This window comes from Salmo salar, chromosome 16, assembly GCF_965601325.2.
Source record: "Salmo salar chromosome 16, fSalSal1, whole genome shotgun sequence".
Taxonomy (NCBI): Eukaryota; Metazoa; Chordata; class Actinopteri; order Salmoniformes; family Salmonidae; genus Salmo; species Salmo salar.
This window is the reverse complement of record NC_138306.1, coordinates 56,673,758-56,686,184: the sequence shown is the minus strand read 5'-3', so window position 1 is coordinate 56,686,184 and position 12,427 is coordinate 56,673,758. Positions and strand designations below refer to the sequence as shown.

Genomic DNA, 12,427 nt, shown 5'->3' with positions numbered 1-12,427 from the left:
CGAAAAAACAAACAAAATAGCACGGTTGGTTAAGAACCAATAAGACGACCTCGCGGGTGGTGCAGTGGTCTAAGGCTGTGCCACCAGAGACTCTGGGTTCGAGCCCAGGCTCTGTCGCAGCCGGCCGCAACCGGGAGGTCCATGGGGCGACGCACAATTGGCCCAGCATCCTCCGGGTTAGGGAGGGTTTGGCCGGCAGGTATGTCCTTATCTCATCGCGCACTGTGGCAGGCCGGGCGCAGTGCACGCTGGCCAGGTGTACGGTGTTTCCTCCGACACATCGGTGTGCGGCTGGCTTCCGGGTTGGATGTGAGTTGTGTCAAGAAGCAGTGCGGATCGGTTGGGTTGTGTTTCGGACCACGTGTAACCGATGTGAAATGGCTAGTTAGTTAGCGGTGGTGCGCGCTAATAGCGTTTCAATCGGTGACGTCACCCGCTCTGAGACTTGAAGTAGGCTTGCCCCTTGCGTTGCAAGGGCCGCGGCTTTTGTGGCGCGATGGGTAACGATGCTTCGTGGGGTGTCAGTTGTTGATGTGTGCAAGGGTCCCTGGTTCGAGCCCGGGTTGAGGCGAAGAGAGGGACGGAACCTACACTGTTACACACGCATGGCTCTTGACCTCTCCCGAGTCCGTATGGGAGTTGCAGCGATGAGACAAGACTGTAACTACTACCAATTGGATACCATGAAATTGGGGAGAAAAAAATAAAATAAATAAAAGAGCCAATGAGACTGCAGCCTTCTGACGCCATCATACATATGGCTCAGGGTAGGCCTATAAACCTCAGCACACAGTAAAACAAGATCAACATGACATGTATATTTTGGTAGTGTTGCATCATTTCCACATTTATTTAACATCTGTGTTTAGTGTACACAAACTTTTTTGACGCTTAACTCCAACACTCAAATAGAGACATTGATTTAACTACTACCCATTTAAGATGGTGTTTAAATAGGTTACAGCTGCATAATACACTGCTCACAGCAATCATGTTTGTTTATATACAATGCAAAATAACTTGAAGAAAAAAAAAATAGAAAAATGCTTTTAATGGGTGCAGTTTGACAGAGCTAAAGAAAAAAACATCAGTTACTACATATAAAAGCACAATAAATTAAGACAATAGGTTATAAATCTAGAAGCTGCTTTGTGAAGGCTGTTCGGATACGATAGTGTCCGGGTGATGGTACAGTAGATGTTAGGATACGATAGTGTGTTCGGGTGATGGTACAGTAGATGTTAGGATACGATAGTGTCAGGATGATGGTACAGTAGATGTTAGGATACGATAGTGTCAGGATGATGGTACAGTAGATGTTAGGATACGATAGTGTGTTCGGGTGATGGTACAGTAGATGTTAGGATACGATAGTGTGTTCGGGTGATGGTACAGTAGATGTTAGGATACGATAGTGTCAGGATGATGGTACAGTAGATGTTAGGATACGATAGTGTCAGGATGATGGTACAGTAGATGTTAGGATACGATAGTGTCAGGATGATGGTACAGTAGATGTTAGGATACGATAGTGTCAGGATGATGGTACAGTAGATGTTAGGATACGATAGTGTGTTCGGGTGATGGTACAGTAGATGTTAGGATACGATAGTGTCAGGATGATGGTACAGTAGATGTTAGGATACGATAGTGTGTCCGGGTGATGGTACAGTAGATGTTAGGATACGATAGTGTGTTCGGGTGATGGTACAGTAGATGTTAGGATACGATAGTGTCAGGATGATGGTACAGTAGATGTTTGTGGACAGACAGGTAAATAGGAGTGACAGGCAGGGAAATAGGAGTGACAGGCAGTGAAATAGGAGTGACAGACAGTGAAATAGGAGTGACAGGCAGGGAAATAGGAGTGACAGGCAGGGAAATAGGAGTGACAGGCAGTGAAATAGGAGTGACAGGCAGGGAAATAGGAGTGACAGGCAGGGAAATAGGAGTGACAGGCAGGGAAATAGGAGTGACAGGCAGTGAAATAGGAGTGACAGGCAGGGAAATAGGAGTGACAGACAGGGAAATAGGAGTGACAGGCAGGGAAATAGGAGTGACAGGCAGGGAAATAGGAGTAACAGACAGTGCCAAATGGCTCTGGTCAAGATCAGTGTGCTATATAGGGAACCATTTGGGAAGCACCCGCAGTCTACATGATGTCATGTCTACATGTCTACATAGAACAGGCCAAGTGAATACATCTCCTCTGGAGTAAAGGTCTAGAATGTCCTATAAAGTGTAATGCCCTAATATTGTAAACTGGGAAAGAGACAACCAAAACCAGAAACATACTCACTGCAATCAAATCAAATATTAAAAGCTTGATATAATAATTTACATTCTACAGGACTGTATGTGAGATTTCAGTGACTATTTGGTTTTTCCTGATTGAATCAATCGAACAAGACCCATTAGTACAGGGTAAGCCTCTGACCCGTTGGTACAGGCCTCTGACCCGTTGGTACAGGCCTCTGACCCGTTGGTACAGACCTCTGACCCATTGGTACAGGCCTCTGACCTATTGGTACAGGCCTCTGACCCGTTGGTACAGGCCTCTGACCCGTTGGTACAGGCCTCTGACCCGTTGGTACAGGCCTCTGACCCGTTGCTACAGGCCTCTGACCCGTTGGTACAGGCCTCTGACGATCTTTATACCGTAAAGATAATATGTTTAGAAATGGAATATGCCAGCTCATTGTCACTGGATTTAAGTGAATGATACAATTCAAGTTCATACACTCATAGTCATCTCCAAACAGACATGACGTATACTAGTCTGCTGGACAAACTGCCAGATGGAGAAATTCCAAATGGCACCCTATTCCCTATGTAGTGCACTAGTTTTTATCAGGACCCATAGTGCTCCTATAGGGCTCTGGTAAAAAAAAAAATTATGCACTTTATATGGGAATAGGGTGCTATTTTGGACAGAGCAATGATGCTATGACGGGCAGATGTACAGAGAACAACAATACAGCAGAATGAGACATGAAGAGTCAAAGCAGCTGGTGACTGCAGATATACTGTATGACTGAAAACAGAGGCACCACATCATGTTCCATGTGCAAATCCTTCTTCAGAAACACCGTTTTTTTTTAAAATCTGATCCCCAGTGTGCTAGAAAAATGGTTAAGCTTGTTTTCATTGACATTATTCTATTCACAATGCAAAAAAGGACCGTTCTGTCTGTTTCTCATATTGGGTTTGAATTAGAATTTATTATTAGATTATTTCATTGTCATTTCCAATATATTCACAATCTCTCTAGCTGATCAAATATTGTGGCATGAGCAAAGTGAGATCGCAGGTCAGGTACAAAACTTAAAAAAATCTATCTACGTGATGATGATGGTTAAATTCAAGTAATGTAGAAGCGGGCTCTGTATCAGTGTTGTTATTTGGGGAAGCTGGCCCTGTATCAGTGTTGTTATTGGGGGAAACGGGCCCTGTATCAGTGTTGTTATTGGGGGAAACGGGCCCTGTATCAGTGTTGTTATTGGGGGAAGCTGGCCCTGTATCAGTGTTGTTATTGGGGGAAACGGGCTCTGTATCAGTGTTGTTATTGGGGGAAGCTGGCCCTGTATCAGTGTTGTTATTGGGGGAAACGGGCCCTGTATCAGTGTTGTTATTGGTGGAAACGGCCCTGTATCAGTGTTGTTATAGGGGGAAGCTGGCTCTGTATCAGTGTTATTATTGGTGGAAGCTGGCCCTGTATCAGTGTTGTTATTTGGGGAAGCTGGCCCTGTATCAGTGTTGTTATTGGGGGAAGCTGGCCCTGTATCAGTGTTGTTATTGGTGGAAACGGGCCCTGTATCAGTGTTGTTATTGGGGGAAGCTGGCCCTGTATCAGTGTTGTTATTGGGGGAAACGGGCCCTGTATCAGTGTTGTTATTGGGGGAAACGGGCTCTGTATCAGTGTTGTTATTGGGGGAAGCTGGCTCTGTATCAGTGTTGTTATTGGGGGAAGCTGGCTCTGTATCAGTGTTGTTATTGGGGGAAGCTGGCCCTGTATCAGTGTTGTTATTGGGGGAAGCTGGCCCTGTATCAGTGTTGTTATTTGGGGGAAGCTGGCCCTGTATCAGTGTTGTTATTGGGGGAAACGGGCCCTGTATCAGTGTTGTTATTGGTGGAAGCTGGCCCTGTATCAGTGTTGTTATTTGGGGGAAACGGGCCCTCCATCAGTGTTGTTATTTGGGGGAAACGGGCCCTCCATCAGTGTTGTTATTTGGGGAAACGGGCCCTCCATCAGTGTTGTTATTTGGGGGAAACGGGCCCTCCATCAGTGTTGTTATTTGGGGGGTAGCACTATTCACTATCCAGAGTAAGGAGGGGGGGTCATAGGTCATGTTATCAAAAAGTTAGAGGAACTGATAATAAAAAGTGCTGTGTGCAGAAGTTGCACTATAACTATTTTAAAAATATAATTGTCTTTGTAAATAAATACATGCAGAAATCAATGATAATGTTGTTAAATATATAAATATAACCTCAACTTAATAAAATAAAAATCTGACTCAGATATTAATTAAGGTTAAATTTGGAGGATTTTCATAAATGATGTAGTCAGAGCTAGTGTAGATCGTCTACTGAGAGTAGCTACAGAGATGTAGCTGAACCATCGTGTGGTTTTTTTACTAGAAAACCAGTGTGAACATGTGAACATTTGATCGATGCCAACCCTTCTCTCGTTGCCAGGCTGTGGATGCATCCCAATTGGCACACGATTGTCTGTATAGTGCACTGCATTTGACCAGAGCAACTATGAAAGAGACTCTGGGCCCTAATCAAAAGTAATGCACTATATAGGTAATAGAATGCAATTTTTTATTATTTTTATTTTTTAATTTAAACTTTATTTAACTTGGGGACACACCCTGTGTGTGTGTTAACGTCTCAAAACATATCAGGAGGAATAAGGAGATTAGATAGTGTCCTTGATTCATAAGGAGCTATTCTGTCTTTCCAACAGAGCTGAGATGGTATGGAAAGAGACAAGGGACAGAAGAGGTAATACACCCAAACACTGTCAACTGTCATTTTTTCACTCCTATATATATTTTTTTTTTTGCAGAACTGAGGAAACCCTAATTTGGTAAAAATGTGTTGACTTTGAATACTAACCTGCTTGTTTAAACATTGTATAGAGTAACAATAAGACCAATACCACATATCTTGAATCAGTACTACTTACTTCTCTGTTTTGTTCTGTAAGGTAAGCTGACGTGCAACAATGTAGTCATTTATTTATTTTCATTTTTTTTATTTAACCTTATATTTAACTAGTAATGTGAACAGAAGCCCACAGTCAGGGCAACTTTAAAATGGAGCGATTTACTGTCAACGCTGCAGACATTGTTTTTATTTAATTTTTTTGTTCTTTCCTGAAGGAATACATGTGTTATTTAATAAGCTCAACGTGTTGCTGACGGCTACCATACAGTACATCATAACGCAAGTCTATAAAATAAGGAACTGGTAACTACCCCTCTCCGCCTCTCTCTTCCTCCGTTCCCTCGGCTCGGAACATTCTGCTAAAGTAAGGAGGTTTGGGCTCAGTCCCAAATTATACCTAATTCCTTACTTAGTGCACTACTTTAGACCAGAGCCTGCACCCTATTCCCTATGTAGTGCACTACTTTTGACCAGCCCTATAGGCCCTTCTTACAGTAACTATGTCCAGCCCTATAGGCCCTTCTTACAGTAGCTATGACCAGCCTTATAGGCCCTTCTTGCAGTAGCTATGACCAGCCTTATAGGCCCTTCTTACAGTAGCTATGACCAGCCCTATAGGCCCTTCTTACAGTGGCTATGACCAGCCTTATAGGCCCTTCTTAGAGTAGCTATGACCAGCCTTATAGGCTCTTCTTACAGTAGCTATGACCAGCCCTATAGGCCCTTCTTAAAGTAGCTATGACCAGCCCTATAGGCCCTTCTTACAGTGGCTATGACCAGCCTTATAGGCCCTTCTTAGAGTAGCTATGACCAGCCTTATAGGCTCTTCTTACAGTAGCTATGACCAGCCCTATAGGCCCTTCTTAGAGTAGCTATGACCGGCCTTATAGGCCCTTCTTACAGTAGCTATGACCAGCCCTATAGGCCCTTCTTACAGTGGCTATGACCAGCCTTATAGGCGCTTCTTAGAGTAGCTATGGCCAGCCTTATAGGCTCTTCTTACAGTAGCTATGACCAGCCCTATAGGCCCTTCTTAAAGTAGCTATGACCAGCCCTATAGGCCCTTCTTAAAGTAGCTATGACCAGCCCTATAGGCCCTTCTTACATTAACTATGACCGGCCTTATAGGCCCTTCTTACAGTAGCTATGACCAGCCTTATAGGCCCTTCTTACAGTAGCTATGACCAGCCTTGTAGGCCCTGGTCAAAAGCAATGCACTATATAGAGAATAGGGTGGTATTTTGGCCTCAGCCTTGGAGAGGGGTTAAACCAGACAATAAGGCCAACACAGACAGACAGCGGTACAGGCCTGACAGACACACAATGATGACGGAGGCCTCAGGGCCTTAGATACGCTGGTGGTCAGCTTGGGATAAACTGGGCGTGTGCAGAAGGAGGAGGAGCAAGTTGGTTACTAGTGTAGGAGGAGGAGGAGGGGTGGGGGTTAAGGGGTCAGCACAGGAATAAAGAAGTAATAAGTCTGGGGTCTATATACAGGTTAGTCTTTTGGTGTTCTATTGTCTTGTCTATAAGACGTGTTGTTTCACATCCTCATCTGTCCAGCTCTTCTTCTGGAGAGTTTGGATCTGACAGAAACAAGAGGGAGAGAATATATATTCATTAAAACAATGACTCAAAAGGTTTACATTGCACATGTCATTTAGCAGACTCTCTGATCCAGAGTCACTACAGTAGAGTCATTTAGCAGACTCTGATCCAGAGACACTATAGTTAGTCAGTCACTTAGCTGAAGCTCTGATCCAGAGTCTTACAGTAGTGAGTCATTTAGCAGACTCTCTGATCCAGAGAGACTTACATTAGTGAGTCATTTAACAGACTCTCTGATCCAGAGAGTCTTACAGTAGTGAGTCATTTAGCAGACTCTCTGATCCATAGAGACTTACAGTAGTGAGTCATTTAACAGACTCTCTGATCCAGAGAGACTTACAGTAGTGAGTCATTTCGCAGACTCTCTGATCCATAGAGACTTACAGCAGTGAGTCATTTAACAGACTCTGATCCAGAGAGACTTACAGTAGTGAGTCATTTAGCAGACACTCTGATCCATAGAGACTTACAGTAGTGAGTCATTTAACAGACTCTCTGATCCAGAGAGACTTACAGTAGTGAGTCATTTAGCAGACACTCTGATCCATAGAGACTTACAGCAGTGAGTCATTTAACAGACTCTCTGATCCAGAGAGACTTACAGTAGTGAGTCATTTAGCAGACTCTCTGATCCACAGAGACTTACAGTAGTGAGTCATTTAGCAGACGTTCTTATCCACAGAGACTTACAGTAGTGAGTCATTTAGCAGACGTTCTTATCCAGGGCAACTTCCAATCAGTGCATTCCACTAACGCAGGTAAAACAACCACATACGATCATTTATCACTGTAAAGTAAAACCTAGGCCTTCTTCAAACCAGCCGGTATGTGGGAAAAACCATCGCTATTAAAACTAGAGGGACCATCAACGGATCTAAGTGTGTCAGCCATGTTACCTGATGGATCCGGCCAGGAGAGGGTTAAATGCATAGAGCCAGTCGTGCATCTCCTTGTCGTTGCTGGCTTGTAGCAGTATCCCGCGGTGCTCAGTACACACAGCAAACGCGTTTGGTGTCTGGGGATAAACACACAGAGAAAGTACAGTAGTGATTAAAACCAGCCAGCTTCTGAAGGAAAGCTTCTCTTTGAGGTTTTTTTTTCCCCACGGGGAGGAAAAAACATGTGTCTTTTCAAATAGTATAGATATGCTTAACAGAGTGTACAAAACATTAGGTACACCTTCCTAATATTGACTTGCACCCCCCTTTTGTCCTCAGAACAGCCTCAATTCAATCAGGGCATGGAATCTACAAGGTGTCGACAGCGTTCAACAGGGATGCTGGTCCATGTTGACTCCAATGCTTCCCCACAGTTGTGTCAAGTTGGCTGGATGTCCTTTGGGTGGTGGACCATTCTTGATACACACAGGAAACTGTTGAGTGTGAAAAACCCAGCAGCGTTGCAGTTCTTGACACAAACCGTTGCCCCTGGTACCTACTACCATACCCCGTTCAAAGGCACTTACATTTTTTATCTTGCCCGTTCACCCTCTGAATGGCACACATACACAGTCCATGTCTCAATTGTCTCAAGGCTTAAAAATCCTTCTTTAACCCGTCTCCTCCCCTTCATCTACACTGATTGAAGTGGATTTAACAGGTGACATCAATAAGGGATCATAGCTTTCACCTGGATTCACCTGATCAGTCTATGGTCATGGAAAGAACAGGTGTTCCTAATGTTTTGTACACTCAGTGTGTGTGTGTCAAGTAAAAGAGGACATGAGATGGTGTTCATGGTAGTAGTTCATCTGACGTTGGTTAACCTGTCAAAGACCATGTCAGGCACAGAGCACCTACTGGGATCAGCTAAATACTGAGCAGACATGACTTCGTTTTTTTGCATTATAAAAAGGTTACCAACACTGAGTATGGCCTGCTGACTTAGAATTTAGAAATGTATTGGGCATGCAGTCTAAGTGATTGGAACAAGGCCTACTGTAGGCGTCCTCAGGTAAAATGTGTGTAAAGGTGGGTCGGCAGGTAAAGGTGTGTAAAGGTGTGTTGGCAGGTAAAGCGTGTAAAGGTGTGTCGGCAGATAAAATGTGTGTAAAGTTGTGTCGGCAGGTAAAGGTGTGTCGGCAGGTAAAATGTGTGTAAAGGTGTGTCGGCAGGTAAAGGTGTGTCGGCAGGTAAAATGTGTGTAAAGGTGTGTCGGCAGGTAAAGGTGTGTCGGCAGGTAAAATGTGTGTAAAGGTGTGTCGGCAGGTAAATGTGTGTCGGCAGGTAAATGTGTGTCGGCAGGTAAAGGTGTGTCGGCAGGTAAAATGTGTGTAAAGGTGTGTCGGCAGGTAAAGGTGTGTCGGTAGGTAAAGGTGTGTCGGCAGGTAAAATGTGTGTAAAGGTGTGTCGGCAGGTAAAGGTCTGTCGGCAGGTAAAGGTGTGTCGGCAGGTAAAGGTGTGTCGGCAGGTAAAGGTGTGTCGGCAGGTAAAGGTGTGTAAAGGTGTGTTGTCAGGTAAAGATGTCAGGTAAAGTTATGTAAGGGTGTGTCGGCAAGCAAAGGCGTCAGGTAAAGGTGTGCAAAGGTGATGTACCTTAAGCATGGCCTGCTGGTCCTCGCTGTACTCGACATGGGCAGAGGAGAGGTTGAGGATGGCTCTCTCCACGCTGTCTCTCTCTGTATTGTAGATGTAGACGTACGGACGTCTCACCACCACATAACGCTTCACCCAGCCGTTGGTATGAGGCTCCAGGAAATGCAGGTAACCCTTCTTTGACACGATGGGGCTGGAAGAAAGACCAAGTACACTACACGTGTAACTACACTTGACGAGATCCAATCTAGAAGGCACAAGACTCACGTTGAAATAAGAGTAGCCAAGCTTAACCTAGAGTATTAATGCTGACCAGAAACCCTGTTTGTTCTGCCAGAAGAATCAAGATCAACACTCAAAATGCTAACGAAGGCTGGTGTTGAAGAAATTCTAAATTCAATGAATTATTTTCAGTGTGAGCAGGTGTTATTTTTTCCAGCTGATATGCCTTTCCAACGCTGTACCCATTAAGGACTGTTGAGTTGAGAACTCCTGTTATTAACTCAGACGGGTACTCTAAATGATTGTTACTGTATTTGATTTGGTCAGTTCCACCACTTTTAATGATAAACCTCTGGAGCCATAAAACACTGACTCAGTCAGTCAGTCAGTCAGTCAGTCAATCAATCGGCAGGTAGCCTAGTGGTTAGAGCATTGGACTTGTAACCGAAAGGTTGCAAGATTGAATCCCTGACCTGACAAGGTATAAATCTGTCGATCTGCCCCTGAACAAGGCAGTTAACCCACTGTTCCTGGGCTGTCATTGAAAATAAGAATTTGTTCTTATTAACTGACTTGCCTAGTTAAATAAAGGGGGAAAAAAATACAAAAAATCAATCTCTGGAGCCACTCACCTGACCCGGATCTCCTGGATGTCTGGTACGAAGCGGCGTTCCCTAGGCTTAACCTCCGGGGCTGTGACCCCACTGGGGCCAGGGGATATCTTGACCTCTCCGTCCCGCTGTGAGCAGTCAGGGTTGGGGCTGGCGCAGCGGGAACGAGGCATGGGTGTTCTGGGGTTGGGGGGGGGACAGATAGAGAAAGGAGATTAGATGAGTAAGAAGGAGCACATGCAGGAACGGCTAAGATGGGACGGCTAAGATGGGGCTCGAAGCACCGTCGCCAGGTAGGTACATGTGGTTCGGGGTTGGGAGCATTAACGCTACACCAGACCCCAGTTCAGTCTGTCTTTGGACCATAGTTCAGTGTTGCTGAAGCAGCCATGTCCAGACCTTGGGACTATAAAGGTTCTATCTGCAACAACAGAAAGATGATTCTCAAGATAATTGGCTTTACATTTCTGAAACCGTGGTTGGTTTGAAGGGTGTCAGTAATTCTTATCTTGTATTCTTTTTAACTTAACAACATGAATTGTGGTATTTAGCAGTGGTGTAAAGTACTTAAATACAAATAATTGAAAGTACTACTTAATAAGTACTTTTTTGCGGGGAGGGGATCTGTATTTTACTTTACTATTTATATTACGTGACAACTTTTACTTTTACTTCACTACATTCCTAAAGAAAAGTATGTACTTTTTACACCATACATTTTCCCTGACACCCAAAAGTACTCATTACAGAATGCTTATCAGGACAGAAAAACTGTCTAATTCGAGCACATATCAACAGAGAACATCCCTGGTCATCCCTACTGCCTCTGATCTGGAGGACTCACTAAACACACATGCTTCGTTTGTAAATTATGTCTGAGTGTTGGAGTGTTCCCCTGGCTATCTGTAAATAAATAAAAACAAGAAAAATGTGCTGTCTGGTTTGAAATAATTTATACTTAAATTTTTTTATACTTCAGTATATTTTAGCAATTACATGTACTTTTAATACTTACTTTCGATACTTAAAACCAAATACTTTTACACTTTTACTGGGTGACTTTCACTTTTAATTGAGTCATTTTCTATTAACGTATCTTTACCTTGACTCAAGTACTTGGGTACTTTTTCCACCACTGGTATTCAGAGTATATATATATAAGTAAAGAACATTGAACAAAACAAGGCTAATAACTAAATTCTGTTTGTGTCATGTCAAGAGTGCCTCTTACGAGAGTGTTATTACTGACCTGAGCCCTTCGGACTTGGGGTAGCATCCCTCCACCAGTGAGGGGCATGTCGAGGAGGGGGTGAGGATGTTGAGGGCCGTGGCAGAGGTCGACTCCCTCAGCAGAGTCACTGACATCTCAGACAGCTAGAAACACAATCACAAAAACAGCATGTCTAGAAAAAGCTCACTGAGAACAATGAAAACATGTCATTTACCTACTCATAGTTTCCTCAAATCGAAGTAACTTCAAACAGGATACAGACATGAAAACCATCATAGTAAAGTAGCATAGGAGGAAGCCTACCTTGCTTTCACTGGCGCTGACACACACGTGGCTGTACTCTCTGTTGAAGGAGTGGGTGAGCAGCCGAAGACACTGGTAGAGAAGAGATTGAGAGTGCTTTACGTTTCAGAGCAAGAGGCTTTACAAAAAATGTTTACTCAGAGATGTTTAATAAAGACAAAGGCTTAACTGGGCACACGTACAACATTTAAAAAAGGGACACTCGAGCAAGAATGTGAATATTCGAGTAACAATAATAACTAACTTCTAATAAGTTTTTAACGAAAGACAGACAGACACTGACCTTAATGGCTAGCTCCCTCTGCCTCTCATTGGGGGCATCTACGGTGGGACTGAGGCCGAGACCCTCAGAGGGTTGAGGGGACTCACTCTGCTCCTCACCTACACAGGACAACAACCCCTCCTGACCCAGCAGCAGGGTGGACTCTAATTTCTCCCTCAGGAGCAGGCGGTGTCTCGTCTTCTCCACCTGTAGAGAACCAACAAGAACAAAACATCATTAGTAATAAAACTGCCGGGATATGAATCCGGGTCTCCCACAGGGGAAACATGACATCTTGACCATTAGACAGAGAGGAAATAGAACAGATGTCCGCCTTCCTCGACCTGGACAAGAGCAACCTGGACGCTGTTCATTGACTACAGCTTCAACAACATAGTACCACGCAAGCTCATCACTAGTCTCAGGGCCCTGGGACTTAACCCCTCCCTGTGCAACTTGGACCTAGACTCTGTACCGGTAC

General features: G+C 44.1%; 1 protein-coding gene across 11 annotated transcripts in view; it reads right to left on the bottom strand.

Annotated features, from left to right (window-relative positions):
* Positions 1–816: 816 nt before the first annotated feature.
* The window catches only part of LOC106573836 (kinesin-like protein KIF1A), a 160,854-nt gene continuing 149,243 nt past the window's right edge, over positions 817–12,427 (bottom strand). For all 11 annotated transcript variants that reach the window (XM_045697444.2, XM_082962789.1, XM_082962787.1 and 8 more), the window contains 7 exons: positions 11,968–12,153; positions 11,685–11,756; positions 11,400–11,524; positions 10,172–10,330; positions 9,318–9,510; positions 7,680–7,798; positions 817–6,761 (listed from right to left, as the gene is read on the bottom strand). In XM_045697444.2, coding sequence (XP_045553400.1) covers positions 6,719–6,761; positions 7,680–7,798; positions 9,318–9,510; positions 10,172–10,330; positions 11,400–11,524; positions 11,685–11,756; positions 11,968–12,153 — 897 coding nt within the window. In that variant the 3' untranslated portion in view covers positions 817–6,718. The remainder of the gene's footprint in view (positions 6,762–7,679; positions 7,799–9,317; positions 9,511–10,171; positions 10,331–11,399; positions 11,525–11,684; positions 11,757–11,967; positions 12,154–12,427) is intronic.